The sequence below is a fragment of the Ostrinia furnacalis genome, unplaced genomic scaffold (assembly GCF_004193835.3).
Source record: "Ostrinia furnacalis isolate ACB-3 unplaced genomic scaffold, ASM419383v2 OfSCF2833, whole genome shotgun sequence".
Classification (NCBI taxonomy): domain Eukaryota; kingdom Metazoa; phylum Arthropoda; class Insecta; order Lepidoptera; family Crambidae; genus Ostrinia; species Ostrinia furnacalis.
In genome coordinates, this window is record NW_021133072.1 from 445,680 (window position 1) to 473,445 (window position 27,766).

General features: G+C 40.4%; 3 protein-coding genes across 5 annotated transcripts in view; 2 read left to right on the plus strand and 1 right to left on the minus strand.

The window, feature by feature from the left end:
* LOC114356599 (nuclear basket protein megator) overlaps positions 1 to 21,265 on the plus strand; it is a 37,672-nt gene extending 16,407 nt beyond the window's left edge. The window contains exons 4-15 of one of the 3 annotated variants that reach the window (XM_028309835.1): positions 8 to 97; positions 560 to 701; positions 1,363 to 1,646; positions 2,206 to 2,334; positions 9,286 to 9,390; positions 10,383 to 10,524; positions 13,111 to 13,210; positions 16,024 to 16,043; positions 16,146 to 16,184; positions 18,432 to 18,532; positions 19,266 to 19,380; positions 20,385 to 21,265. In XM_028309835.1, coding sequence (XP_028165636.1) covers positions 8 to 97; positions 560 to 701; positions 1,363 to 1,646; positions 2,206 to 2,334; positions 9,286 to 9,390; positions 10,383 to 10,524; positions 13,111 to 13,210; positions 16,024 to 16,043; positions 16,146 to 16,184; positions 18,432 to 18,532; positions 19,266 to 19,380; positions 20,385 to 20,467 — 1,350 coding nt within the window. In that variant the 3' untranslated portion in view covers positions 20,468 to 21,265. Of the gene's footprint in view, positions 1 to 7; positions 98 to 559; positions 702 to 1,362; positions 1,647 to 2,205; positions 2,335 to 9,285; positions 9,391 to 10,382; positions 10,525 to 13,110; positions 13,211 to 16,023; positions 16,185 to 18,431; positions 18,533 to 19,265; positions 19,381 to 20,384 lie in introns of all 3 variants that reach the window. The other 2 variants (XM_028309836.1, XM_028309834.1) reach the window with 2 other exon arrangements.
* Positions 21,266 to 24,840: 3,575 nt separating this feature from the next.
* Atg8 (autophagy related protein Atg8) lies at positions 24,841 to 25,619 on the minus strand. The gene has a single exon (XM_028309844.1). It carries the CDS (start codon positions 25,470 to 25,472, stop codon positions 25,116 to 25,118), a length of 357 nt encoding a protein of 118 aa, XP_028165645.1. The 5' UTR covers positions 25,473 to 25,619; the 3' UTR covers positions 24,841 to 25,115.
* A 301-nt stretch (positions 25,620 to 25,920) lies between these two features.
* LOC114356604 (HIV Tat-specific factor 1 homolog) lies at positions 25,921 to 27,638 on the plus strand. Its single transcript, XM_028309842.1, has 4 exons — positions 25,921 to 26,166; positions 26,496 to 26,738; positions 27,105 to 27,269; positions 27,358 to 27,638. Exons 1-4 carry the CDS (start codon positions 26,053 to 26,055, stop codon positions 27,493 to 27,495), a joined length of 660 nt encoding a protein of 219 aa, XP_028165643.1. The 5' UTR covers positions 25,921 to 26,052; the 3' UTR covers positions 27,496 to 27,638.
* Positions 27,639 to 27,766: the final 128 nt, after the last annotated feature.

The window sequence follows — 27,766 nt, forward strand, 5'->3', positions numbered from 1 at the left end:
TTCTTAGGATATGGACACAAGCGAAGCTGGCATGGGCAGCTCGGGTGCCAGCGACAGCAGCACCCAACCTTCATCCCATTCCCAAGCCCCACAACAAGTGAGTTGTACTACTTTTTATTTAAATTGAANGAATAGAACACCTATAAGAAACAACTCTTAATTTGTATTAAAATTTCGTAAATACAGAAAATCAATATGTTTTTTATTTACGTAAAGCGCTGGCGTTAACAAGTATGTTAACTTCAAATAAGCCTAAGCGAAATAGTCGGCCGTGTGGAATGAAGGCTATCGTTTTAGCGCTCACCAGTTAGCGCCACTGTTGAGTAAGGTCCTGTCACTTGCTAGTAGCGAAGACAGTGGCACCAACTGGTGAGCGCGAAAGTGGTAGGAAGACTATCGCATTTGCACTCATCAAGATGGCGCCACTGTAGAGTAAGGTCCTGTCAATCGCCAGGGGTGCCAACTGTTAAGTATAAAAACGATAGCCCTCATTGGCAACTGTCCCGTATCAAAAATCGTCATCTTGACAGAGATAATAAATTGTGTCCGTTGCCTGTAGGCCGTGGCGCTGGTGATGCCGCGCATCGAGCAGCCCAGCGGCGCCAGCTCGGCGAGCGCGGCCAGCGTGGCAGTGGCGGCGCCCAGCGTGGCCGTGGCCGCGCCCAGCGCCTCGCCCGCGCCGCCCGCGCAGCCGCTGCCCGGTATGTCAATACTACACAATATTGTAATCAAACCTCATACATTTGCATCAAACCGTAAGACTAGGCGCAGACCACCTATTTTTGGTTGGCCGATAGTTGTGCCCGATATAAATTGTATGAAGAATCGGCCAAATCAAATCGGTGTAATGTGCGCACTTCCATACATGCCCATACTGATCAACTGCCCGACTAAACTATCGGCCGGCGAAAAATCAATGGTCTGCGCCTAGGCTAAACCGAACGGTAACCGCCTAAGTGCCTCGCCAATGAAAACCACCCAGAAACCGTGCGGCGTAGTGACCCAGGTCTACATCGTTCCATAAGAATCGTCACATCGGATTTTTTTTCTTCTGTTTTATTGCCAGTTTTCTAGAGACGATCATAATTTATCTTTAGATATTCTACAAATAGCTGTGGAGTTTCACAAAAATTTAATATAAATTATACTATGTGCTGCCCGCATCCAGGCTCTTCCCGCGACCTTTACGAGATCGTCGGTCCACCTAGTAGGAGGCCTGCCCACGCTACGTAGTACGTACGTACGGGCAGCGCAGGACCGTGCATTGTGGAGGCCTTTGTCCAGCAGTGGACGTCATTTGGCTGAAACGAACGATTATACTATGTGAAGCATAATCTTATTGTTTACATATCCTATGGTTAGGTGCAGGCGTAGCACCGCAGAGCATGAGCGTCGGCACCGCCGCTCAGATGTCGGGCGGCGTCAGCACTTCTCACGCGCCGGCCGGCGTCAGCACATCTCACGCGCCGGCCGGTGTCAGCACGTCGCACGCGCCGCCCGGCGTCAGCACGTCGCAGCCCCCGCCCGGCGTCAGCACGTCGCAGCCGCCCGCGGGCGTCAGCACGTCGCACGCGCCGCCCGACGCGCGCCCCGCCAAGAGGCGGCTGCCGGCACGTCCCGTCACGGCCAAGAGGACGAGAGTGCAGGTGTGTATAGTTCCAAAATACTGCACTGTCCTATCCGTGACATTGACAGCGGGGCGCCACCGTCAATACCGGATCGCTGGTTCCGATTTTTGCTATGTTGGAAACTATTAGCGCTCCTGCACACGACGCCGCTACTGCGCCGCCGCCGCGCCGTCGCCGCGCCTTTGCAGGAGCCCTTAGTTGGACGATGGTGGCGTCCCTCTGTCATTGATTTAGGACAGTTCAATTTAGGTCATCTATACTGATTTTGGTACTTTCTCATGTTCCAAATTAGCATTAGTGCCTCCGCGCGTTAGGCGCCTGGCATTAGGTCGCTGTGACCTGTAGGTCTAGGATGCGTGTCACGATAACCTTTTATCGATTTTTCACAATAAGCCCATACATTCGTCGTCTAAAATCGTCAATAAGATTTTATCATGGTGCGCATCCTACGCCGGCTGGCCGCCTAGTGTACCTATTTACTACCCTTTGCATTAGTTTCATGATAGCGATCATATCTGTTGCAATAATAATGTTAAAAATTTTACATATAATTTCTAAGTAACAAATCATCGAACAGGGCTTTGAACGGTCCGTGGAAGTGGAGTACCAAGTGCCAACTTCATCTCGGTGCGACCAGGACGACGAAGGCGTCATCGTCGTGGATTCCGAGGAGGACGACGAGAGGTGCACTGGGACCATGTACAGGGTAAATAAACTAACTTCAATCTCTGTGACGCTTGATGCTGATGCTGCATATTTAAAAAAAAATAAAAAAGAAGAACGGTCATCTGTGACCCAGGCCCGACAGAAACGAGACATACCTCAGTTTTTTTGTCATGTCTTAATTAGTTAAATTATACATTTTTTATATTCGAAATCTATGTATAACACCAAAATATTACCCTTTGTTTTTGTTCAGGCGTCATACAAAAACTAATACAAAATGCCTATTTATCACCAAAATTGGTAAATGTATGTACCTAAATGTCTATTACAGCTGCTATGGGATGTATCTAGGTGACCTGGAGATACAGCCGGATTATACAGGGTGGAAACGATAAGTGATCTCATTTGATTATTTCTAAACTATACAAGATATCAAAAAACCAGTTACTAATTCTAAAAGTGCTTCACGAGCTCTTTCAAATGGTACCAAATAATAGGTTACAGATTATTTATAGAAGCTGGTAACATAGAATTTTTGGATTTTGAAACTTCTCGTTTTCACCCTGTATAATCCAGCTGTATCTCCACTCTCCAGGTCACCTAGATACATTCCATAGCAGCTGTAATAGACATTTAGGTACATACATTTACCAATTTTGGTGATAAATAGGCATTTTGTATTAGTTTTTGTATGACGCCTAAANTCAAACTCGTGAGCCATGTTAGGGTTACACTGGTTAAGGCGACCCTTTACAAGGCTTGGAAGCATGTGGGTAACAAGCCATTGGACGTGGAGAGGGACGAACTTTAGCGTGAGAACGGTTTGTCCAAAACATATGAATTTGGTCTTATTCAATGCAGGATTAAGTGCCCTTTAACCGTCATGAAGACCACTTTTCGATAGGGTAAGTCATTTACGCGGTATAACCGGAAAACCGAAAAAACGCCCCTTTCGGGGGCCCCCGCCACTTAAGCACAACTCCGTCGAAGTCGAAAACTTCGGAGAGTCTTAATGGGCAACCAATGAAGCCATTAAAGCAAAAAAATCTTTTGTAGGAATTATTTCCGATTTAATCAATTTTTGTGTTTAATTCTACTGGCCTATACCACATCAAGTTGTATGGAACTTTACCAAAGGATTTTGAAATTTTTTTTAGTAAATCATATTTTGAAGTTATAATAGCTTAGTTATGTTTGACTAACAATAAATGAAAGCAAAAGACTGGCAAAGTAGATTAGGTACAAGTGTGCGTTACGATAATTGGAATTACAAAACTTGTACCTACTCAAAATCGTGATAACGTGTAAAACAATATCGATTGTCTATATTATTAACTACTGTTCCTTTTCGTTTTCTAATTTGTTAAGAATGTATCGTTTAATATTTTGCCATAGTTTTTTTATAGGCTTGAAATTTATTGAAATCCAATTTAGTAACCCTGTGGTACAAATTATCGAACCGGTTGGCTAAATTGGACCGAAGCTCTGAACTCGTACTTTGTTGATTTGTGCTAAATATACAACAATCATGTTAATTAATACTTATGAAATAGTAAGTTGAATAATGTATCTTTTATTATATACCATGGACATTAGCAAAAACAAAATTAAACTATGTGTAAAATGGGATTGAAAAAAACTGGTCCAAATTAGCGGACTCTCCCTTATGCAACAAAACAATCACTAAGGGTTCTTACACACGAACAGCATTTTGCTGTCGACGCATGTAACTGCAGTCGACGTCAGAAGGCGACGGCTAGCTGTCGACATGCTGCCGACGTGCTGTCGACGCGTTCGCGGCTGCCGCCGGCAGGTGGCGACAGCTAGCCGCCTCCGCCATTTTGAAGGTCAACTGTCAGTAGTCCAGGAGCTTACACGCACACCTAATGAGTTCCGAACAAATTGATTCGGAATTGCTAAAAAATTAGTGCTGTCAAAAACAATGAAATAATATGGAACTCGAATTTAGAAGGCTACCATAATAAAACATTAAAAAATAGAGCATGGGCGTCGGTGTGTGTAGTCTCGTTCTCTATTCAATAACATTTCTTAAACCCACAATGACCGGTTCTTTCTCTTTCGTCGACGACGACGTAAATGCAACAACAGTGTTTCTTCAATGAAATCAATTTTCAACTGGCTGGCTCCTGTACAAAGACGTACGCCGACACGGTCGCCGCAGCAAGCTGTCGACTCGTCGACGTCTGCCGTCGACGTGTCGACAGCTTGCTGCGGGCACGTCGACGGCTAGCTGCCGACAAGTGACGGCGACTGCGGTCGCCTTTGCTGTCGTCAATGTGCTGCTCGTGTGTAAGAGCTCTAAAGTGGCTTCAACTACAGCCATCTGCCGATATCACGATAAGATTCTATTGACCTCCTCCTGTCTTTAATACTATATTGTCTATCCATGAACAACGTTAACTTGTGAACATTAACAGCTACCCAAATAAATTTATTTTCTTAGGATATGGACACAAGCGAAGCTGGCATGGGCAGCTCGGGTGCCAGCGACAGCAGCACCCAACCTTCATCCCATTCCCAAGCCCCACAACAAGTGAGTTGTACTACTTTTTATTTAAATTGAACACCTCTAAGAAAAAACTCTTAATTTGTATTAAAATTTCGCTCTTCTCTTCTTCGTTTTAGCGCTCACCAGTTAGCGCCACTGTAGAGTAAGGTCCTGTCACTTGCTAGTAGCGAAGACAGTGGCACCAACTGGTGAGCGCGAAAGTGGTAGGAAGACTATCGCATTTGCACTCATCAAGATGGCGCCACTGTAGAGTAAGGTCCTGTCAATCGCCAGGGGTGCCAACTGTTAAGTATAAAAACGATAGCCCTCATTGGCAACTGTCCCGTATCAAAAATTCGTCATCTTGACAGAGATAATAAATTGTGTCCGTTGCTTGTAGGCTGTGGCGCTGGTGATGCCGCGCATCGAGCAGCCCAGCGGCGCCAGCTCGGCGAGCGCGGCCAGCGTGGCCGTGGCGGCGCCCAGCGTGGCCGTGGCCGCGCCCAGCGCCTCGCCCGCGCCGCCCGCGCAGCCGCTGCCCGGTACGTCACTACACAATATTGTAACACGGTTTAAAGTGCTTATAAAGAAACATACGTTTTGGGCCTGGTTGAGATACATCTATTATCGCGCGGTTTTGCAGTTCTCTTCTTACATTTGAAAGAAAGAAAGAAAGAAAAAATGTTTATTCAGTATCATCGACAATACACTTACAATACTTATTATTATTTAATGAGAAGGTAATTTTACAATGATACTGAAAAGGTATCCACTCAGCATGGTGTCGTAGCATCTCAGTAGATAATACCACGACACATCAAACTGTTCACCGCACGGTTACCGCCTAAGTGCCTCGCTAATGAGAACCACCCAGAAACCGTGTGATTGTCCAGGGAACCAAGTGTTTTAGTGCCATTTTCTAGATTATATTGATCATAAAAGTCTACGCGCAGACCACCGATTTTTAGTTGGCCGATAGTTAGATCGGGCTGTTGATCAGTATGGAGATGTATGAAAGTGCGCACATTACACATTTGGTATCGGTCGATTCTTCTTCATACAAATTAGAATCGAGCCCAACTATCGGACAACTAAAAATCGGTGGTCTGCGCCTAGGCTAACAGAAATAATCATATCATACATCTATTTATATATTTTTTAATTATCGTATGGTTATCCAATAAAGGTGCAGGCGTAGCGCCGCAGAGCATGAGCGTCGGCACCGCCGCTCAGATGTCGGGCGGCGTCAGCACTTCTCACGCGCCGGCCGGCGTCAGCACATCTCACGCGCCGGCCGGTGTCAGCACGTCGCACGCGCCGCCCGGCGTCAGCACGTCGCAGCCCCCGCCCGGCGTCAGCACGTCGCAGCCGCCCGCGGGCGTCAGCACGTCGCACGCGCCGCCCGACGCGCGCCCCGCCAAGAGGCGGCTGCCGGCACGCCCCGTCACGGCCAAGAGGACGAGAGTGCAGGTGTGTACTGATTTTGGAACTATGTAAGGTTATAAAAATGTCAAGTCCATATCCAGTGTCTGAGTAGCTCAGATGGAGAAGCAGTCGCCTGGCAAGCGAAAGGTCGTGGGTTCAATTCCCGCCTTAGGGCGCCTTCAAATTAGACGCGTAGGAAGCGCTGCCGTGGCAGCATTGTGGCGCGCTTGCTGCACCAGTCACCACTCATAGTTTTCATACAATTTTAGATGCGCTGTTGCAGCGCCACTACCAAAGTAACAGTGTGACAAAGACAAATGAAAACTAGTAGTGATGCGGCAAGCGCGGCACAGTGGCGACACTGCAGCGTTTCCTTATGGCTCTAATTTGAAGACGCACTTAGGCAGTTCTATTTATTTAATTCAAGTTATTTATAATTTAGTTTGAGAAGCGACTCTAATCGTTAAGAAATTATAATAACTACTTTTTATTTGTTATACAATTTTAACGATTTTACATAATTTTCTAACTAACAAATCTTCGAACAGGGCTTTGAACGGTCTGTAGAAGTGGAGTACCAAGTGCCGACTTCATCTCGGTGCGACCAGGACGACGAAGGCGTCATCGTCGTGGATTCCGAGGAGGACGACGAGCGGTGCACTGGGACCATGTACAGGGTAAATAAACTAACATCAATCTCTGTGACGCTTGATGCTGATGCTGCATAATTTGTTTTCATTACACAAAATGAGGATCATTTCGATTTTTAGCTGTGAATGCAGATTTATAGGTCTACGAAATCCATAATATACAGTCCAAAAATTTTTGTTCTACGACAAAAATTGACAAAGTTATGGCCAAATTACTAAAAAAGTTCACTGACCGCCCGGCGCGGGACCGATGACGTCATTATATCCGATCCGAACGCTGCCGACGTTCTGCGTGGATAGAAAATATTTTTTTCTAGCCATACTATCAGTTTTAGAGAAAAACTTCTTATGACATTTATTCATCAGAATAAAGTAAGCTATCGATAGGTAATTTTTTAAAATAGAAATTGTGAAAAATATCGCAAAAAATCCAGACGCTCATACGATTCAATGGAACGCGGAGTCGCGATTAGGGTCTCCACGGTGGTATATTTGGCGATTTATGCAAATAAAGTGTTCATAAGTGTTGTTAGAGTCATATCTTCGTCCAAGTAAAGTATAAAAATGTATAAGTAGGTATTAATTTATTTACTTCTAACAATAAGTATAGCTGAGGCAGATATAGTTCCAAAATACTGAACTGTCCTATCCATGACATTGACAGCGGGGCGCCACCGTCAATACCGGATCGCTGGTTCCGATTTTTGCCATGTTGGAAACCATATAGTTGAACGATGGTAGCGCCCCCCTGTCACTGAGTTTGGTGGGACAGTTCAGTTTGGGTCATCTATACACTCTGCCTAGGCTACAAGACATTGCTATGAAGATCATTTCGATGTACACGCAATACCTACCTGTTATTTAGTTTTTCTAAGTTAAACCTACGTACCTACCTATCTACCTAGCCGTTCCCATGGGCGGGCCAGCTGCCCCTCCTGGAAATCTATTTAATCTTAGCCTAGAAGCTGGGTATGACTCCCCCGCCCCTCCTCTCCCCAGGTCATAAGCTGGGCATGACTGCCCCCTCGGCCAGAAGTCGGGTATGATTTACCCCCCCCCCCCAGGCCAGAAACTGGGTATGACTTGACCCCTCCCCCACCCCCCCAGGCCAGAAGCTGGGTAAGGCTTGCCCCTCCCCCTAGGCCAGAAGCTGGGTATGACTAACCCCCCCCCCCAGGCCCCCCTCTTACCAAGGCAAGAAGCTGGGTAAGGCTTGCTCCTCCCCCCAGGCTTTAAGCTGGGTATGACTTATCCCCCCCTCCCCCTCCCTCTAGGCCAGAAACTGGGTATTAGCCAGCGTTGCCAGACGTCCCGATTTTGGCGGGACGTCCCGATTTTTAGATCAAATTTAAATGTCCCGCGCGGGACAGGCTCGGTCCCGCTTTTCGGAGAGAGACACTCACTTCACCAGACTATTGTTTGAAACGCCATATTATTCCAAAGAATAAAAGTTTTTTAATTTTTTTCTTTTTTTATTCTAACATAACATTTTCTATGGCTACTTTTGCTATCTATTGTCACGTAAACGTAATTTTAAGTCAAATAAAAAGATAAATATTTGAAAACCTTTGATTATATACGTTTTTTTTACTATGTCCCGCTTCTGACGGAACAATCCCGCTATTTTCACTCAAAAAGTATCAAAGTCCCGACTTGGCGAAAAAAAAAACTGGCAACGCTGGTATTAGCATTCATATTATGTTCAATACAAACAATCATAAAGTTACACTCACCCCAACCGCGTCTCCGCATTCCATCGAATCCTATAAAAATGTGGTTTTTGGACATAGCGATACTTATTTTTCACAATTTTTACTTTTAACAATGACTGGTCGATAGGTTACTTTATTTTGATCAATAAATGTTATTAAAAGTTTTTTTCTAAAACTGATAGTTTAGCTGGAAAAAAATATTTTCTATCCACGCAGTACGCCGGCTGCGCTCGATTCGGATATAGTGACGTCACGCGGCCCTGCGTACGTTGACTTTTAGCGGCAAAAACGGCCTATGTTTATTACTTAATATCTTCGTAAGTAATGGTCCGATTGGGATAATTCAAAAAGATGTATCTTTCTTATGTCTTAAAGATTAACGTAGATACTAGTTTTATTGCATTTTCTACAACAGTACTGATCCTCATTGGAAGCTGCTGTCGCGCTCTCACACTCACTGCGGCCGCCAGTGGCACAGTCGCGACAGCAATATAATTACGCGCGAGCGATAAGGATGGGTAGCTTGGGGTCATTGGACGAAATTCTATGTGCTCGGCGACCGGACTTTAACAATAGATTCAACTGAGTGGAAATGAAAGTGAAACTTGAATCTATCATTGATTGAATTGGAGGTAGATAATATTCTATTGTTTGTAGTTATTATGCTAATAATGAATGAATGTCATTGCCATCAGGAGGGCGAAGAAGACGAAGAGGACATGGAGGAAGAACAGGAAGTGGAAGGAGGCGAGGAGGAGGAGGAGGGCGAGGGCGACGACAGTGAGAACGCCGGCCGGCAGGTAAGGGCTTACAATACAACTCGAGTTATCAATTGTATAACTTCCCAGCAGTGCCGTAAGCCCGTAACTATAGGTTGGCAGGGCTGGCAAAATGCCACGGGCCCCCGACTCGAGGGGACCCCGGCCCAAGACCCTAATCGAAGGGCTGCTTCAGGCCTATGGTCCTGGCTCCCTCCCCCTGAAAAATTCCTATAAAAACCCTACATACGCCACGGGCCTCGGATGGTATAGTTACACTGCTTCCCAGTGCAAACAGAAGTGAAGCTAGCACTTAATGCAACATGCTCTGTATCAAATACCTACCGTGCAAAGCAGCTGTTTCAGAGATGAAGCAAATATGCAAACATTATCTTCAGTATGATCATATTTGCAATCAGAAAATTATGTCGGAACATTAAAAGCTTCGCCAAACAGAACGCGTATCTAGGCTAGCTAGCAGTACATGACGCTCCGTCACGACGGTGTCCTAGCGTCGGCACTGTGTTTGACATGAAACTAACCACATTCTACGAACACAATTCGGCGCTAGAGCGCGTTTTATTTAGCGTAGCCTTTACCTTTTCTACCTAGGCATATACATTTTGTGAAAATTGGGTACTTATATCATAATTTAAACTGCCTGGTACCGGAAAATTGGCGTGTCGCGGTGGATCATATTGCCTAAAGGCGCATTTGCGTGGCGCAGTGCGGCACTGCGCGGCGCGACGCAATGCGTCAAATTATTATCTCAGTCATTTTGTATGGCGTATGTTGCATTATGACAGTTGCTTACGAGATAATATTTTGGCGTCCGTATTCAAAAACGATGCTAGCTTAAGTGAAACAGAAAATCGAACGCACAGCGTTGAATAGAGCACTGTGATTGGTTCGTGTGTCACCCTATGCTTCCACGCGCACTGTGAGACCTCATAGTAATGATTGTGAATACGGGCGTGGGTTTGGGCAGCGCCGCCCAAATGCGGTCCGACCTTAATAGTAAACGTTTGTACTAGGAGTCGCCCGCGCAGTCCCCGGAGGCGGGCGAAGAAGGTGAAGAGAGCGAGCCGGGCGAGGGCGGCTCGGGCGCGGCGGGCGAGGCCGACAGCGAGCCCGCGCCCATCCAGCAGATCGAGGCCATCAGCAGCGGCACTGAGCGTATGCATGATTCATTTTATTTATGACTAGCGGAGCGGCCGCCCGCGACTTCGTACGCGTGGATCCCGTTTTACCCCCTTAGCGCTCCTGCACACGACGCCGCCGCCGCGCCTTTGCACTGCGCCGCGTGAAAATGGCGAAATTATGCTTTGGCGGCGCGGCGGCGGGTTTACTCGGCGCGTATGAAGAGTGTAGGGGCGCGGCGACGGCGCGGCGGCGGCGCGGTGGCGGCGTCGTGTGCAGGATCGCTTAGGGGTGGAGTTTCTTAAAATCCTTTCTTAGCAGATGCCTACGTCATAACAATACCTGCATGCCAAATTTCAGCCCGATCCGTCCAGTGGTTTGGGCTATAGTTCCAAAATACTGAACTGTCCTATCCATGACATTGACAGCGGGGCGCCACCGTCAATACGGGATCGCTGGTTCCGATTTTTGCCATGTTGGAAACCATATAGTTGAACGATGGTAGCGCCCCCCTGTCATTGAGTTTGGTGGGACAGTTCAGCGTGGGTTATCTGCGTTGATAGATCACTATGTCAGTCAGTCACCTTTGAGTTTTATATATTTGGGTCATTCCATAAAAATCTGTATATTTTCGACGTCATTTTGTCCGTAACTTTTTTAAGATGCTTTTGAATACTTTATTAGTGTAAATTATTGTTTATTAATTAATTATGTTATGTCTAAAAGGGCCAGTCACTTTATGCTTTATTTTAGGAGAAATTGTAATTTTCAATTTTTTCATACTACATTACTCCTATATGACTTCTAATAAAGTATAAAACTTATAACCTTAACATTCATAGATAAGTTAATACACATAATGTAGTTGTTTTGTTATTATCACTATATAAAAAACATCATTCCCTAACTAGTAATTTAGTCCCAAGTGCCGTTGAAAGCTAGGGCCTGACGCTCTAGGGACTGACGATTTGGAGTAAAACTTAACACAAATGCAGATTAACTTTATATTATAAGATGCTATTAAATTATATACAATTTCCTATTATAATCAATAAAGCTACTCAACTAGGGACTGACGAAGTGACTGGATTAACACATGTTTCGGTAACAACTGGCACGTTTGCAAGCTGGAGCAGCTGGTTTTGTAATTTTGATAACAATTTAGAGAAGCTTTATTCAGGGTTACATAACAAAAAAAAAATTTGGAAAAAGTGAAGATTTGTGGCAACACGAGCAAAAGGACCGTCACCTGGAGTAGAATTTTTTGATTTTTTTTAAATGCCTATTATTTTTAAAATATGCCACATAGATTTTTTTTTATATTTTTCTGATAACCAGCACAACTTGCCTCAACACCTAGTTCCGGCTTGACGTTACATTACGGGACACCCTGTATATTTAGACTAGCTGTACCGACAGACGTTGTCCTGTCCTATGAAAAGTTAGCCTAGGCGCAGACCTCCAGGGGCTGTGGTAGAGAAGAGAAGGCTTTGTCCGGAAACCCACAGCTTCCTCCCACTTATGGCGAGTGACGGAGCACCGGGGTCTTTTAGTGGGTATGTCTCGTCCTTCTGATTTGGTGAGCCCCACATAATCTACCTTGTCCCCGCAGGGTAGATATGCGAATAAATGCATTTTTTCCCCGTAAAAAAAGCCTGATATCTCAGAATAAGGAAGGAATCTCGGTGAAGTTTTATGCTGCCATAGTAATTATTCCGCCAATGTTTCTATTATAGAGAGGTCAATCTTTAAAACTGACACTATTCCTATTACAAAAGAAAAAAATTTAAGGGTTAACTTACATCTTTGAGCGGAATTTTATTCTTGAAAACAAACTACCAAGACAATAAAAAATATTGTTAATTACGCCCCGCATTCTTATCTATCAGCATTGTATTTATTAATTCAATATGTCAATAACATTATGTCGCGTGTTGATAATATAGAAAACAATAACGTTCATTGATTACTATTATGATATCTTCTGCGTCTGTCGTTATTTTTACACACTACCTTTATTGTTGTTGAGTAATAACTTACCCCTTCTAACTAACACCAAATACATGTCAGTGAAAGTCCGGATTCCGGGGGTCGGCCGGTACAAACATACTGACGACCAAAAAATTTTAAGTACTGATAACGTCATTTTACATTTAGTAAAATACTGTTAAATGAAATTACAAACAAACTTCACATTTATGTGTGTAGATTAGATTATGTAGATTTACAGAGTGACTGATAACGCTGTTTTTGTACGCTGACTGCATATTAAATTACCTAATGAGAAAAGAGATTCTGATTCTCTACCTTCATTTACCTTATTAATACTTTTATATTAACTATAGCAAATATAGTTAATGTTGGCTACATAATGGATAAATAAAATAGGCCAGTGTATGCAGTTACATACATACATATTGTTTGTATAATATGAACTTTTTTACTATCTTACATGTACCATTGTCCTCTGACTTTGTAATAAATCCAAACTGGTATAAACCATTCTAATATACTTTATCTAAATGACTTCTTACGTTGTTTAATCTTGTTCTAAATGTCTAACGTGTTGATTTCTTATATTGTGAGTTAGTTCAAAAATTTGATAGAAATGTTTTGTTATAGCGAGCGGCGCACTGTCAATAGGCGGCAACGGAGGCGACGACGGCGACGACAGCATCGTGCCGTCCACGCCCACGCTCTATGTCCCGAGGAGGACCGACGGGTAACTGAAACATGTTTTTTTTTATGCAAGACAAGGCAGGTATTTGACCGCAATCGCACTTGGTGTTAAGTGAGATGCAGCCTAGGATGGTACATATCTGCCCTGTACTGTAAGTGCCCTGTTCACTGTCGTCTTGAAAAGACCCGGATTATAGTGTTCAGGAAATACCAGCAGCAGTTTTATGTGATGCCTAAAATCTATTCACCTGCAGATTCTGAAATAGGCAATAACAACTTCGTAACTGCTAGCAAGCCCTGTGATGACGGCAGAGTAGAATACTTTTGTCACCAACCCCAAAGTCCAGCATTGGACTGTAAAGGACTGTTGATGATGATGATAATGAACTGCTAACAAACTTAATTAACCAACTATTATTAATCCTCCCGCAACAAAACAGCTAAAAACTTTTACATTACAGTTACATTGTTATTTTAGTGAGCCACCTTTATTTATCTGCTCAATTCAAATGTAAATTCGTTTCTTATCAGCCATGTTTCGATTAGAATAATAATGAAGTTGTTTACTTGCGCACCTAACATGTTGGGTTGTTAACTTCTATATTCATAGTTTTATCAGCTTTCTTTAAATTACAATGAGTTCTTTAGACAAAATTGTTGTTTTTTGAGGCCAAACTACGAAGTTGCATTTTTAATTAACAGCTCAGTGGTACTAATGCTATCTATAACGGATTAAGTTCGTGAATTAACGCTCTAAAATTGTTTTTGTAAGCACCATTGATGTTCACGTGTCATTTCATGCAAATGGAATGCGCTATGTGCACAATCTTATCGTAGGCAGTAAACTGCAAAGCAATCTAATTTAGCAGCGGCGGCAAACGCGTGTCGATGGCGCCTGAAAAAACGTGGTGTTGATAGAACCTTAGTGTCTATTAAATATTCAAGAAGGTAGTTGGCAAATATAAGGCTGCGTTTCCATCAAAGATGTGTAAAACTGTATGGGTGTTTCCTTTCACCAAAGATGTGCTATGATTTGCGCATGTGTACTGTTTAAATTTGACCAGTCAACTGATAAATAACGTCACTCGCATCCATCCATAGCAAACATCCCTCTCTTCTTTCTATTTTGTTTTGTTTGTACTAAAACCTCTTCGTTTAGTTCTTTAGAAACACATCCTCGCACATCTCTTATACTAAATTGTGTATAAGTATTTAAATGTTTTTCTGAACTTTGTTACTTATTTGAATAGTGTAATTAGTACAATCGTTCTTTCAAAAGACAGCTCGAAATATTATAGGTCTAGCGCTTAACACGCAAACAGCGAGCCAGTGACATATGCCATAAGCTAAAGCATATAATTCTGAATTTGATGGCGATTCGAATACGCAAACGATTCGAACTCGAAAGTTTTTCGTGCTAGCCGTACTGTACCTCTAGTACGAAAAACTTTCGAGTTCGTTTCGTTGCGTATTCAAAGTGTCATCGAAAAATTTTGTATGAAAAATTAAACAGCGCCCCCTATATTATAGCCGCCCTAGGGGGCGCTGTTTAATTTTTCATACAAAATTTTTCGATGACACTTTGAATACGCAACGAAACGAACTCGAAAGTTTTTCGTACTAGAGGTACAGTACGGCTAGCACGAAAAACTTTCGAGTTCGAATCGTTTGCGTATTCGAATCGCCATCAAATTCAGAATTATATGCTTTAGCTTATGGCATATGTCACTGGCTCGCTGTTTGCGTGTTAAGCGCTAGACCTATAATATTTCGAGCTGTCTTTTGAAAGAACGATTGTACTAATTACACTATTCAAATAAGTAACAAAGTTCAGAAAAACATTTAAATACTTATACACAATTTAGTATAAGAGATGTGCGAGGATGTGTTTCTAAAGAACTAAACGAAGAGGTTTTAGTACAAACAAAACAAAATAGAAAGAAGAGAGGGATGTTTGCTATGGATGNACTAGAAGTACTGAAGTCTCTCTGACGTTTGACGTTAAAAAAACATCGTGCCGCGCCTATACCTCAGGTACTGACTGAGTTAAACTTCAACCACACCAACGCGTGCAGCGCCATTGCCGGCGCGATCATAGGAAAATGACAGGTCGCGTGAACTGTCATGGGTCGCGCGACCTGTCATTGGCCTTTGATCGCGCCGGCGATGGCGATCGGCACGCGTTGGTGTGGCTGGAGCTTTAAGGCGGTTATCACACTGCGCCGCGCTCCGCCGCGGAGCGCGTGATTTTCATATAAAAAATCACACGCGCGGACGCGTTGGCAGTGTGAAGTGCCGCGCGTGTTTTCTATACAAACTGAGGTACTTGCATACAATGATTAAATCTGTCGCCCCGCGCTCCGCGGCGGAGCGCGGCGCAGTGTGATAACCGCCTAAGCGCTAGACCTGTGGCCTAATTCACGTATTTTGTCAGTCAATATCTCGCTGACGTTCAGAAGTCGTCCCATTGTACTCATAAGTCTCACATCGTATTCACAAGGGTCATTTTCGATAGAACGATTACTCGATAGGATCGCAACTCAGCGATTAACGTCATTGAAGTTTTGTTACGTCATCCCATTGAAAAACAGTTCTAAATCCGTATTCACAAGGGTCATTTTGATAGAACGATTACTCGATAGGATCACAACTAAGGGTGAGTTGCACCACCTAACTTTGACAGTTACTTTAACGATAACCGGTGTTTTTGTATGGAGTTTGACAGATTTTTGACTAAAGTCAAAGTAAGATGGTGCAACCCAACCTTAGTGTTTTGTTGTCGTTGAAGTTTTATTACGTGAATAAGGCTACTGTAGTTATGTTTAGAGCGTGTCTGAGTAGTGTTGCATCCCTCAGGTTCGGCGAGGCGGTGGTGTCGCCGGTGGGCGCGGGCGGCGGCGCGGGCGCGCGCTTCACGTTCGGCGAGGCGGGCGCGGCGTCGCACCACGACACGCACGCCGACCTGGCCGCCGCGCTGCCGCCCGCGCACGCGTCCGTGCCGCACCCGCCCGAGTCCAGTCAGTATAATCTTCTTCTTCTTTTCAGCCAAATGACGTCCACTGCTGGACAAAGGCCTCCCCCAAGGTTTTCCACAATGAACGGTCCTGCGCTGCCCGCATCCAGGCTCTTCCCGCGACCTTTACCAGATCGTCGGTCCACCTAGTAGGAGGCCTGCCCACGCTACGTCTTCCAGCCCGTGGTCGCCACTCGAGAACTTACAACAGTATAATCACAGAATAATAAAAAGTACTACGTACAGAAGTTTTACTTCGCGAAGTTATTTAAAAAAAATGTATGCTCAATGTCATTAACAATATGGTGTAATTTAGCCTGTCTCAAGAGTCAAGCACCATTTTGTTGACAAACGTCAGTGATCGGCACTGCGCCGAAGCTATAGGGCTGACTTCGGTAAAATGATGTGACGTGAGGTGCCAAACTGCGGAAAATGGCGGAGGAAATACATGATTTAGCATGAATTATTTACCTCTCGTTTTGGTGTACATATTTACTTCGATGTAAGCCGTGTGGTGACGGCAGAGTAGAATACATTTGTCACCAACCCCTACTCTTCCCGCGGGTGTCGTAAGAGGCGACTTAGGGACTACACATCAAACAGAGAATGGGCAGCAGCGCTCTCTGAAAAACATCAATCTTTTAAACTGCGATCTCCAACCCGCCTGCCTAGCGTGGAGATTATGGCAAAACCCTCCACTATAGTGGAGGAGGCTCATAGTCCAGCAGTGGACTGTAAAGGGCTGTTGATGATGATGATTTACCTCTCAGTTTCTTGAGGCAACTTAAAAAAGTACATTCTGTGTTTTTATTATTATTTAGGCAGTTAAATACTGCACAGTATTTAGTACACCATTTTCTTTATTTTCTTCCATCATACACAAGAATACGCGTGCGTGAGTCAATGTTCGCTCGTATGTGAGGCCTTGTCGAATAGTATCCTGTAGGTGGGCCATCGTGCGTGTTTTGTTTTCGATGTAAACTCGCGGAGATGAACAGGCCTGGTACAATGATTTTCATTAAAATTTTTGATTACACAGTACACACTTCTACAAACAAAAATATAGCTCCCAACTATTATGTAAGTCTTTTGGGATTTAAATGAGACACGTGTGTGCACTACAAGATTTATTACTGAACTGGTTGACCCACTTGTATTATTTATAATTAAAGTACCCAAACCCAACATAAATTATATCCCTGCGCCCCGATTGCGGTAATAAGTTTCAACTGCAACGCGACTGGACGACGAACTGTTGAACATTTCAACTGTTTTGACAAGTCCGTATCGCGGTATCGTTGACAGCTAGTTCAAACGAAGCTGTAACGTAAGCGGAGTGCAACTGCGCCTTTGAGTAAAAGCTGTCAGAAAAGTACTTTTTCTCACAAGTCAAACGCTTCACGAATATTTCCTGTGTTTTAGTTCAACATTAAGGTGTTCGGACTTTTAACAAAAAGTACATAAATCCGTTGTTTCGTCTTTGTTTACGCGTAAACTTTACCGTAATACCGAATTGCACATCTGCTGGAATGAAATTGGAGTGTAGGCTGGAGATGAAACACGAACGAATTACAAATTAGCGCAATCAGGGGCCCTGGACATTTTACACTGTTTCTCTAGTCCCAAACTAAGCAAAGCTTGTACTATGGGTACTAGACAACGGATTAAACATACTTAAATACTTTTTTAACACATACATATTATAGATACATAGAAAACACCATTTATTTTAGATAGTGCTATCCTCGAAGACGTGCCCCATCATTCGTCCTAATCGTTTATAGTTTACTTGTATGGGGGGAAATATTGTGGCCGTCACGAGGTTAACAATGTTGACACTACAAATAAGTATAATACTTTCCTACATACATATTTGGAGATATGTATGTACCTACATAAGTACATTAATAAAAAATCTAAAGACGCACAGCGACATTGATAATGACCTTACATATTAAGAGATAACGCATGGTACATTAATTAACATTTACGTTAACATACGGGTAATATCGTCATAAGAGTAAATATTGATACTCTTAATAAATGTAGACTATTTAGTACTTGACCCGAAAACCTACTTTCCTGCTTATGTAATGTCTATATTTGATTTAGGGACTAAATATTCTTAATTAGTCGCAATTAAGCTAAGCATAATGTTTTATTTTCAACAACATATTTACAGTTAAATAGCTGACTACAAAAACGACACTACAGTAGATATTACCATACATTGTTTACTTTTTTTACATAGGAGCCGAAGGTGGAGAAGGCCGAGACTGGGAAGAGTCCCGCGGTGAAGAGGAAACTACAGCAGTCAGTTCGCAGGGAAGCGAGCCATCCTCGCCTCATCAGGTAAATAATGTTTTCAAATATAAGTTTTTCACACGTCACAGTTGGGGTTTTCTATCTAACAACAAAATAATCTCTGTCAGTATTATTGGGGGAACATAATATCTCAATGTCATTATTCACAGTCATACCGAGCTAGTTTGCACGTGAATACATACAGTGACGACGATTCCAAGTCGAAAATTACAACCAAAATGAAATCCTCGATATGGTTGACGAATGGTTTAACTCATATTGAAGTTAAAGTATGTAACCATCTATATCGCATTCAGCATCGATATATTTTTCTTTCTATCTGCGATCAGTCATCAGCCTTTATCAGATTAGATGAATTCGCATTAATGACAGTTTAGGTTCTGCACATCCCATAATGTGTCACCTCGTTTCCTTTACAATAACTCTTCAGATGGATGCTATTCGCTTTCTCCTGAGCCTGAATGTAGAGTTCTCAGAATTCAGAAGGGATGCAGCAAGTACATTTTCATGACGCTGAAGTCTCTGTTTGTAAGCCCTACAGGACTTATCTACAACCTCTTTGACGTTTGGTATCTCCAGGTATTCATGCACTTCAGTGGACTTTGTAAACCAAGGTGCACAACAATTCCAAGTCGAAAATTACAACCAAAATGAAATCATCGATATGGTTGACGAATGGTTTAACTCATATTGAAGTTAAAGTATGTAACCATCGATATCGCATTCAGCATCGATATGTAACGCGAATGTGTCCCTGCAGATAGCGGAGGAGGGCCGCGAGGCGGAGGCCAGCGCGCCCGCGCCCGCCGCCGCGCCGCGCCGCGCGCCGCAGCACTCGCCGCACGCGCCGCACACGCGCTGGATGCGCGCCGCAGGTGAACTACCCTCCCACCAGCGATGCCAGTTTTTTTTTTCGCCAAGTCGGAACTTTAGTACTTTTTGCGTGAAAATACCGGGATTCTTCCGTCAGAAGCGGGACATAGTAAAAAAACGTATATAATCAAAGCTTTTTCAAATATTATTGGCTATCGCATGATATAAAATTTTTGCTTTTTTTTTTCAAATATTTATCTTTTATTTGACTTAAAATTACGTTTACGTGACAATAGATAGCAAAACTAGCCATAGAAAATGTATTTTACCAAAAAAATAATATTTTAAATCAGATTAGAGAAGTCTATCGTTAAATTCGTGTTTAGAATAAAAAAAACAAAAATCGAAATAAAAAAAATATTCTTTACAATAATGGCGTTTCAAACAATCTCAAAGTCTGGTGAAGTGAGTGTCTCTCTCCGAAAAGCGGGACAGAGCCTGTCCCGCGCGGGACATTTAAATTTGATTTAAAAATCGGGACGTCCCGCCAAAATCGGGACGTCTGGCAACGCTGCCTCCCACGTACTCACGACTCTCCCCTACTGCCCGATATAACGCCCGCGGTTAGGCTCTTCGTGACTGCGGCACCAAACAACGTTATCCGAAATGTCTAATGTTTCCATCCTTCCCACGCAACTAAACAAAACAAAACACTAATAGACATTATTAAAGTAACCTTACACATTTTCAAGATCGCAATTATTCCAAGTAGGTCATCCGGTACGTGCGAATTATCGACATGGTCGGATCGCATTAACATAAAACACGTTTTTATCTTTGTAAAAAATGTTCTTAGTGAAAATACGTGCAGTTTCTTAACAATAGAGCCTAACCAATATAAAAATAAATATTGCCACATCTGTAGGTAATTTAATTAATAATATTATTTAATTTTATGTTTTATGTGCCTTGTTAGATGTATTAATTACTGGCATCGTTTGCAGTGTTTTAGATGTAAATTTACCTGAAATACTAATTAAATGCTCAATCTTTTTAAAAATTCCAGACAGCGAAAGCGGCGTTCGAGGCCGTGGGATGCGTTCTAGAGGCCGACCTTCACGAAGATCACACAATTACATGAGGTTTTAGATTTAACTTTGTATGTCAAACAATATTATTTTCCTATTATTATGATATATCGAGAATACATTTTGATGATTCGTAATAAAAGTATGATTGCTTCTAATCCAGATGGACATAATTTTGTGGTATTAGGAGATTGAAAAACTACTGTATTTAGTTTATGTGTAAGCATTTAAAGTATCATTCATTTAACAGTCCTAAATAAACACATAATTACTTATTTATTCAATTACATAACATGTTTATGTTAAGGAATTGGTTATTAAAACAACATTTTACTACTTGTTTATGGTGACCAACCAATATTATTTTTATATTTCGAAACAATTTTGTAACTTCAGGAATGAAACAAATTTTAGTTAATTATCTATCTATAGTCTTACTATTGTAATTTTCAAATATGTCTAATTCAAAGCGTTTAGTGCCAAATTATGTTCATTTAGACATTTAAAATAATACTTCAACATTTAATAATGTATGTATCAAATAAAACTATTGAATATCTCTTTATGACAAAGCTACTATTCATTTACAGCCCGGTCGGTAAAGTAATAGGTGTGTCGCTTAGTTGGATAGATCTTTTTTGTGATTATCAATATAATTAATCGAATAATTTTGGATTATACTTTGTGAAAGGTCAAGTGAGGCGAATTGTTCGCCGTATACGGCTATTAAATCTACTTTCAAAAATACGATATTTTCCCTTGTGTATCGAAATACGTATTTTTTGCACCAGGCTGTATTTTCATGTAGTCTTAATATTATGTTATGTTAGTAACTTAAGTAAATTGTTTAATAAAAAAATGCATCAGGAAGTAGGGTAAACCACCCAATTATTGGCACTTTAAGCAGCTACTTCACAAAACCGGTAAAATTTACATGTAAAATTATGTTTAATCAAACATAAAAACATTTATATTGGTCTTTTAATCTTTGCAGAATATTATAAAGTACTTATCATTAATAAATTAAATCATTTATTCAATATAGTGTACCTTTTAAAAAAATACCTCAAAATACCAGTTGTTGGCATAGCCAAACCTTTTATTGGCAGTGATAATTACCTATTATTGGCACTGTTCTCGCAAGACTGAAAAATTGCTGCTAGGTCTTATTTAGAGGTTTTAAAGAGATTCATGATAGAAATAAACAAAATAAAATCCTTTGTTTAAAGAAAAGTAACATTTTTTTTGTATAGGAACATACCATATCAGTTCAAACGCTTATATTTAAATATGGTTTTAAACTTTCCATAACCACTTTTATCAAATCTTCTTTTCTCTTCGGAAATCCTTTTTTGCTACTGATTTTTATGTTATCCAGTCAACAAAAAGCTGTTCTTTCTCGTCAGTTAAAACTGTGAACGGACCGGTCTTAGAGCGATGATCAGGATGTTTCAATCTGAATTATAGTAGACCGTGGCACCACTTTCAAAGCCTTTCACAGGCTTATTCCACTAATCCCCGTCAACGGGGATTAGTGAACTTTTTATTCATTAATCCCCGCTAACGTCAATGGAGCTTATAATGGGAATTAATGAACTAAAAAGTTCATTAATCCCCATTACTTTATTTTATTTTTCTTTATTCAGAAAACTACGTTAAAAATAAAATACTAATGTAAGAATCATGTACCTTCTATTTATTATTGGATAACAACGCACTTATTGATTATTTTTATAATCAAATTAAATTAAATTTAAGCCTGATTACAAAGCTATTAATTTACACCATTTTTATCTTGTTACATTTTGGGCCAAATTTGTATGTAATACTTTCCATCTTCTTTTAAATTATGAATGGGGAATAACTATTCAATATCCATAGTGCTTTTGGTTATCAGGTAAGTGTTAATTTTTTTTAAGTATTGTAATCAGTCTTAAATTTAATTTAATTTGATAATAAAAATAATAAGTGAGTTCTTATCCAATAATAAATAGAAGGTACCTGATTCTTACATTAGTATTTTATTTTTAACGTACTGGGGATTAATCAACTTTTTAGTTCATTAATCACCATTATAAACTCCATTGGCGTTAACGGGGATTAATGAACAAAAAGTTCACTAATCCCGTTGACAGGGATTGTCAACGGGGATTAGTGGAATAAGACTTTGAAAGGCTTTGAAAGTGGCTAAAAAGATAATATTTTTTATTGGCACCTTTTTAACCAATGTTTGACACCCGTGCCAATAAATGGATTTTATATAATTGGCAGTGGGCCAACAATTGGATTGGTATATCCAAAACGTTAGAAAATATTTTAAATGCAATTTAAACTCAATTTTGAGACAAACAAGGTATAATTTTTAATAAACTTAAATTATTTTAAATACCCTTTTATTGGCATGTGTGCCAATAAAATGGATAAACAGATTTTACGCATACCAAATGTTGGCACACTACAAATAACTAAAAGTTGGCGGTTAAATTATAAAATAATGTTTTAAAAAGGCAGTTAATATATTCAATAATAAGACAAAATGATTATGTATAAGAACTACAAAATAGATTTGCATTTTTTTTAAAGATTATGATAGCTCTTACCTTAGTAAAAAACGAATATTTCGATTGTTTTTTTCGCACAGGTCCCGGTTTGTCAAACAAATGGTTGAAGCGCCGCGATGTTTGAAAAAATAAAAAACGTGTGTAGCCAGTTGAGTAATAAATGATATTACTATTCAATTTCTACTAAAAAATATATGGTTTGGCTACAAAGAATCTTAATTTTCTTAAAAAACTGGAGCATGCCAATAAATTGGTAGAGTGCCAATGATTGGGTGGTTTACCCTAGTATTTAAGTAAAACATTTCCATTTAATAATTACATTTATGTACGATACAATAAAAATCCTTAGAAACGAATGGCGTTATTTTTTAATTAGTCCTTTAGTACCTATGTCCGTCCATTTCCAAAATACAAGTAAGGTAGTATGTTCCTATTTGTGGAAAGGATTCAATCCGGAAGGAGCAGCATCATGCGTTATAATGCAACGATAGCCCGACGGTGAATGGGTCGGACTGGCCGCCGACTCCGATCCGAGGAACGCGGGTTCGAATCCCACCGCCTCTCTACTATTGTGGTGAGCCCACTCGTAACACAACACAAGCATATATCTTACCACGAGGGGAACAGCAGTACCTATTTTTAAAAAATACATTAAGTACCAGGCGTATAGGTAGTAAATAGTATGAGAACACACATGAGAAATATAGTTTTCCATCGTTGTCTCTCATAAAACTGGGACCCTTCTGACCCACCACACTACCAGTAGTGTCGTGGTCGTGGGGAATATTTTTTCCCTTCTACACTACCAAGCCAGTAGTGTCGTGGGGTGGGTAACTTACAGCTTCATACTAACCTACTTATTTTTTTGTCCTCTTATTTATGCAAATGGCAGTTTACGTTTCTCTCTCTTCAGGAATCGTGTGAGCGAACGAAATGGAACAGTGGTCGTAAAGGAATATTGTGGGTCAATAGAAAATAGAGATACCTGCTTGCGAGTGTAGCAGCAGTGTCAAGAAAAGAAAAAAAATTACAATGGTTACCATGATGGTGATGCATATTACACAAAGCAAAACAATAATAGAAGGACCGCAGGTACTCAGCAAGACCCGTGGCAAGACCAAGCACGTCACCCATTTATTTGCAGTTACCTGTGAATTCTAACATTCATTTGCAACCTTATTCCCTAGGCTTAGGGTTCAAAATCATTTTTTTTTTACTTTTTTTTAAAGGGCCACCCTTGATATGCCCAACCCTCGGCAGGTTAAAAACGCGACCTCGTGCCACGGGTTTTATCAACCCAAGGGGGTTGATAAAACCCGTTAATTCGGTCATGTCTTTTCTGTGAAGCCAAGGTAGCTGCTGGCTACGAAAGAAGCGTTGCGTCGCCTGCATAAGCAGCAACTTGTTTTCCTTCTTTTCTATTCTATGTAGGTACTCTTTGACTATCTTTAGACATAGTACTCTCTCATCGTTAATAAAATGAAAAGAAAAATTATATCTTCAGGATCAGTCTTAAGTAGACACAGAGCATGTATGGGTAGATAAAAGAAAATAATGAGAAATACTGCTTGTAGTTTGATGAGATTTTCCTTTAACCCTTAATTTGCATCCTTGCCTACCTATTTACATTGCGCAATATTTAATTACCTGAAAACAATGTTGTTTTCCATAATTTGGTAGTTCAAGTAGATAAGTATTTAAAAAATAAACCTAGTTCATAATAATGTGTGATTAATTACTTAGGTGTTGTTATCTGTAAGAATGCCATAGCAAATGTTTAATAGTACCTGTTTAAACAGATGTTTAGAATGTACCTATCACCCAAAATTTTCATTGATTTTAGGAACAAACGTAAAAAAATAAAAGAAGTAAATGTGTTTTTATGTTTATTATTTAATACAGAAATAATCACACTCCTAAACCAAACAAAGAGATTAAAACATTGCAATATTATCTTCACATATTTGTTTTTTAAATTTTAATCATCATTGATTTTACAAAGTCGTAAGTGGAATTGCAAATTAAAAATAATTATCACCATTGTAACATAATACATCGATCATTAAACTAAACCTTAAAACTAAAGTGTCACCATAAGGTAATTAGTATAGTAATTTTAGATATAATAATGGTAATAAAATTGTGGAATTAGAAAGATCCATACACGTTTTCATCAGAGAAAGCTATGTAAAGGAAAAAATCTTCGTCATGATGTTCCTGGTAGAGCGATCCCATGGTGGCGGACGTCGGAGGAATAACATTGTTCACAAAAAAGAACAGCGCGTCCTCGGGTCGCAAGTGAATGCGCTTCCTGATCAGGAAGTAAAACTGACCAACAGTTAGATCAGACGGCACCAAATACTTCTTTTTGTCGAGGTCCCCCAATCTAGCCTTCGGGGCTTTCTCAACAATGACAGGAACACGGTCAGGATACTTCCTGCGTATCTTCTCTCCTTCAGTCTTCCTTTTCTCGAAAGAATGTTCTTCTTTATATTGGAATTTCATTTTGAGATTTTAAACACTCGGTAATTTCCAAAATGAACAATAGCACAAGAATGGAGATACTGCGACTTGTTTTTTTGTTTTTGCGTTATTGTCTATAAATCCAATGACGCAATCAGCTGATATGACAATGCAAGCAAGGAAATGAGCTTGCGTGCTTGTAGCAGGTACCAAAGATATGATAATGCGTGGTTAGATCTTTTCACGGCGATGCTAGCGACCCCCTAAAATGTTTTTGTTACTCACTTACTTGTTTAGCTACACGGACGATAAAGAACATTAATATTTTAGCTCTTTTGTTGTGCATGTTAAACTTAGAGAAAGCCAAAAAAGGCAAGAATGTAAAAGAGCAAAATATTTGATAAAAAAAAACTAGTAAACGATACGATCATGATACGACTCCATGTTTAAATGTCAAGCTACAATTGTCTACAGTCGACTTCGTTTTTGTCTATGCTCAATCCGTTGCTTGCTTTTTCTCGTTCGTTGAATGGGCTTGTTTTTCATATTCTCCTACCTTGTAATTACAATCGGCGTGGGTTTTGCACTATCTCATCTTACTAGAATATTATAAGTTTCAAACATGCGTAAACGTAAGTCATTGAAGAAAGATGACGAATCCGATGGATCAGACGGAGGAGTGGAACCAGAAGAGTTCCAAGATTCAGGAGAAGATTGGACGCCGGATGCCGATTCGGTAATACCTAATTGATGTTTGTTTCTGTGAATTTTTAATACGTTGCTTCTCGATTTATTGGTTATTAATGGTTAACTGGATAGTTAAATAAAGCTATTTGTTATCAATAATTATTTTTCAAAATGATCCCTAAAGGGTAGGCACAGAGGTTATGAAAGTAGTGATTGTACTGTACTGCGTTATTCCTAGATTAGGTACCTTAATAGCTTTTTCTCATTGTCTTGCATACCCTAAATTAAAATAATAAACATTTAGTATGTGGACAGATGTTGTCACTTTGTAACATTGTTATGATTCAAAATAATAAAATACATTAATATGGTTTGCAGAATGAACAGCCAGCTAGGGCAGGGCGGAAGCGTACATCTAAGGGATCCCTAAACAACTCTAAAAAGAAGCGCAAAAATGACGAGTCATCCGAGGAGAGTGAAGGTGAAGGAGAGGAGGACGAGGAGGGGGAGGACGACGAGGGCGAGCTGGACGAGGAGGAGGGCTCGGACGAGGAGAAGAATGGATCAGACGGAAACAAATCTGACTCCAGTCAATCTAAAGATGTACCAAAGCATTTCCATGTAAGTTTATTTATCCATTAAACAAAAGACAGCTATAAAGAGCATAGTATAACAATAATATTGTTATACTATGCTGTTGAATATCAGTGGCCTCAGTAGTATTATTATATTATAATAATACTACTGAGGCCACTGATATTCAACAGTGAAGACTACACCAATAGACTTCAATATCTTTACCAAGGTAAAGCTTAAGTCATATTATTACCTATGAAAAAATAATAACATTCAAATAAATTAGGTATGTTATTAGTAGAAGCATAATAGGCAATAATATATGGTTTCAGTTATAAAATAATATATTTTTTGCAAAAATTTTTGTGTGCATTACAATATTAATGTTAAAACATTTTTCATTTATTCCAGTCTGGAAATTTTGTATTGTTGAAGTCTGATGTTAAATGGGATGGAGACACAGTAATATCAAAACTGGATGAACTAAACTTGTGGAAAATTGATGGAAAAGCATTACTCCAGAAATTCATTCCCATGGAATCTAATGGAAAAATTTTACACAAGTGCACCTGTGTGGTATGGTTCTTTTACCTAACTTACATTTTATATTTTAGAAATATTTTTCTATGCAATGAAGTAATTAATTACATTAATTTTGTTTCAGTATTCTGGATGGAATGTCGACAACAGAGAAAATTATTACCCTATTACTGAAATTTTGGATAGGAATCCACGCACAGAGTCTAAGGAAATATGTGTAGCTCTAGATCTTAATGATCTTATCAAAGTAAGGGATAAGTAACTTCATGGTGTTTTTACTTAATTCAATTAGATAAGTGGAAATAAATTTATCAAATAAAAGTTTCCTTTGGCACTTCATTCCAGTTTACTTTATGTAATTCAAACATTTTATATAAAATGGGGATTAAATGAATGTTCAGTACACTAAGTAGTATTAATTAACAGCTTTTGTGTATCTTTTTCCTCTGAATCTATTTAGAGTAGTTTATCAATTTGCCATTTTGTGCAATCTAGCTTTTAATTTTGTAGGTCTTTGACATCAACTACAATAG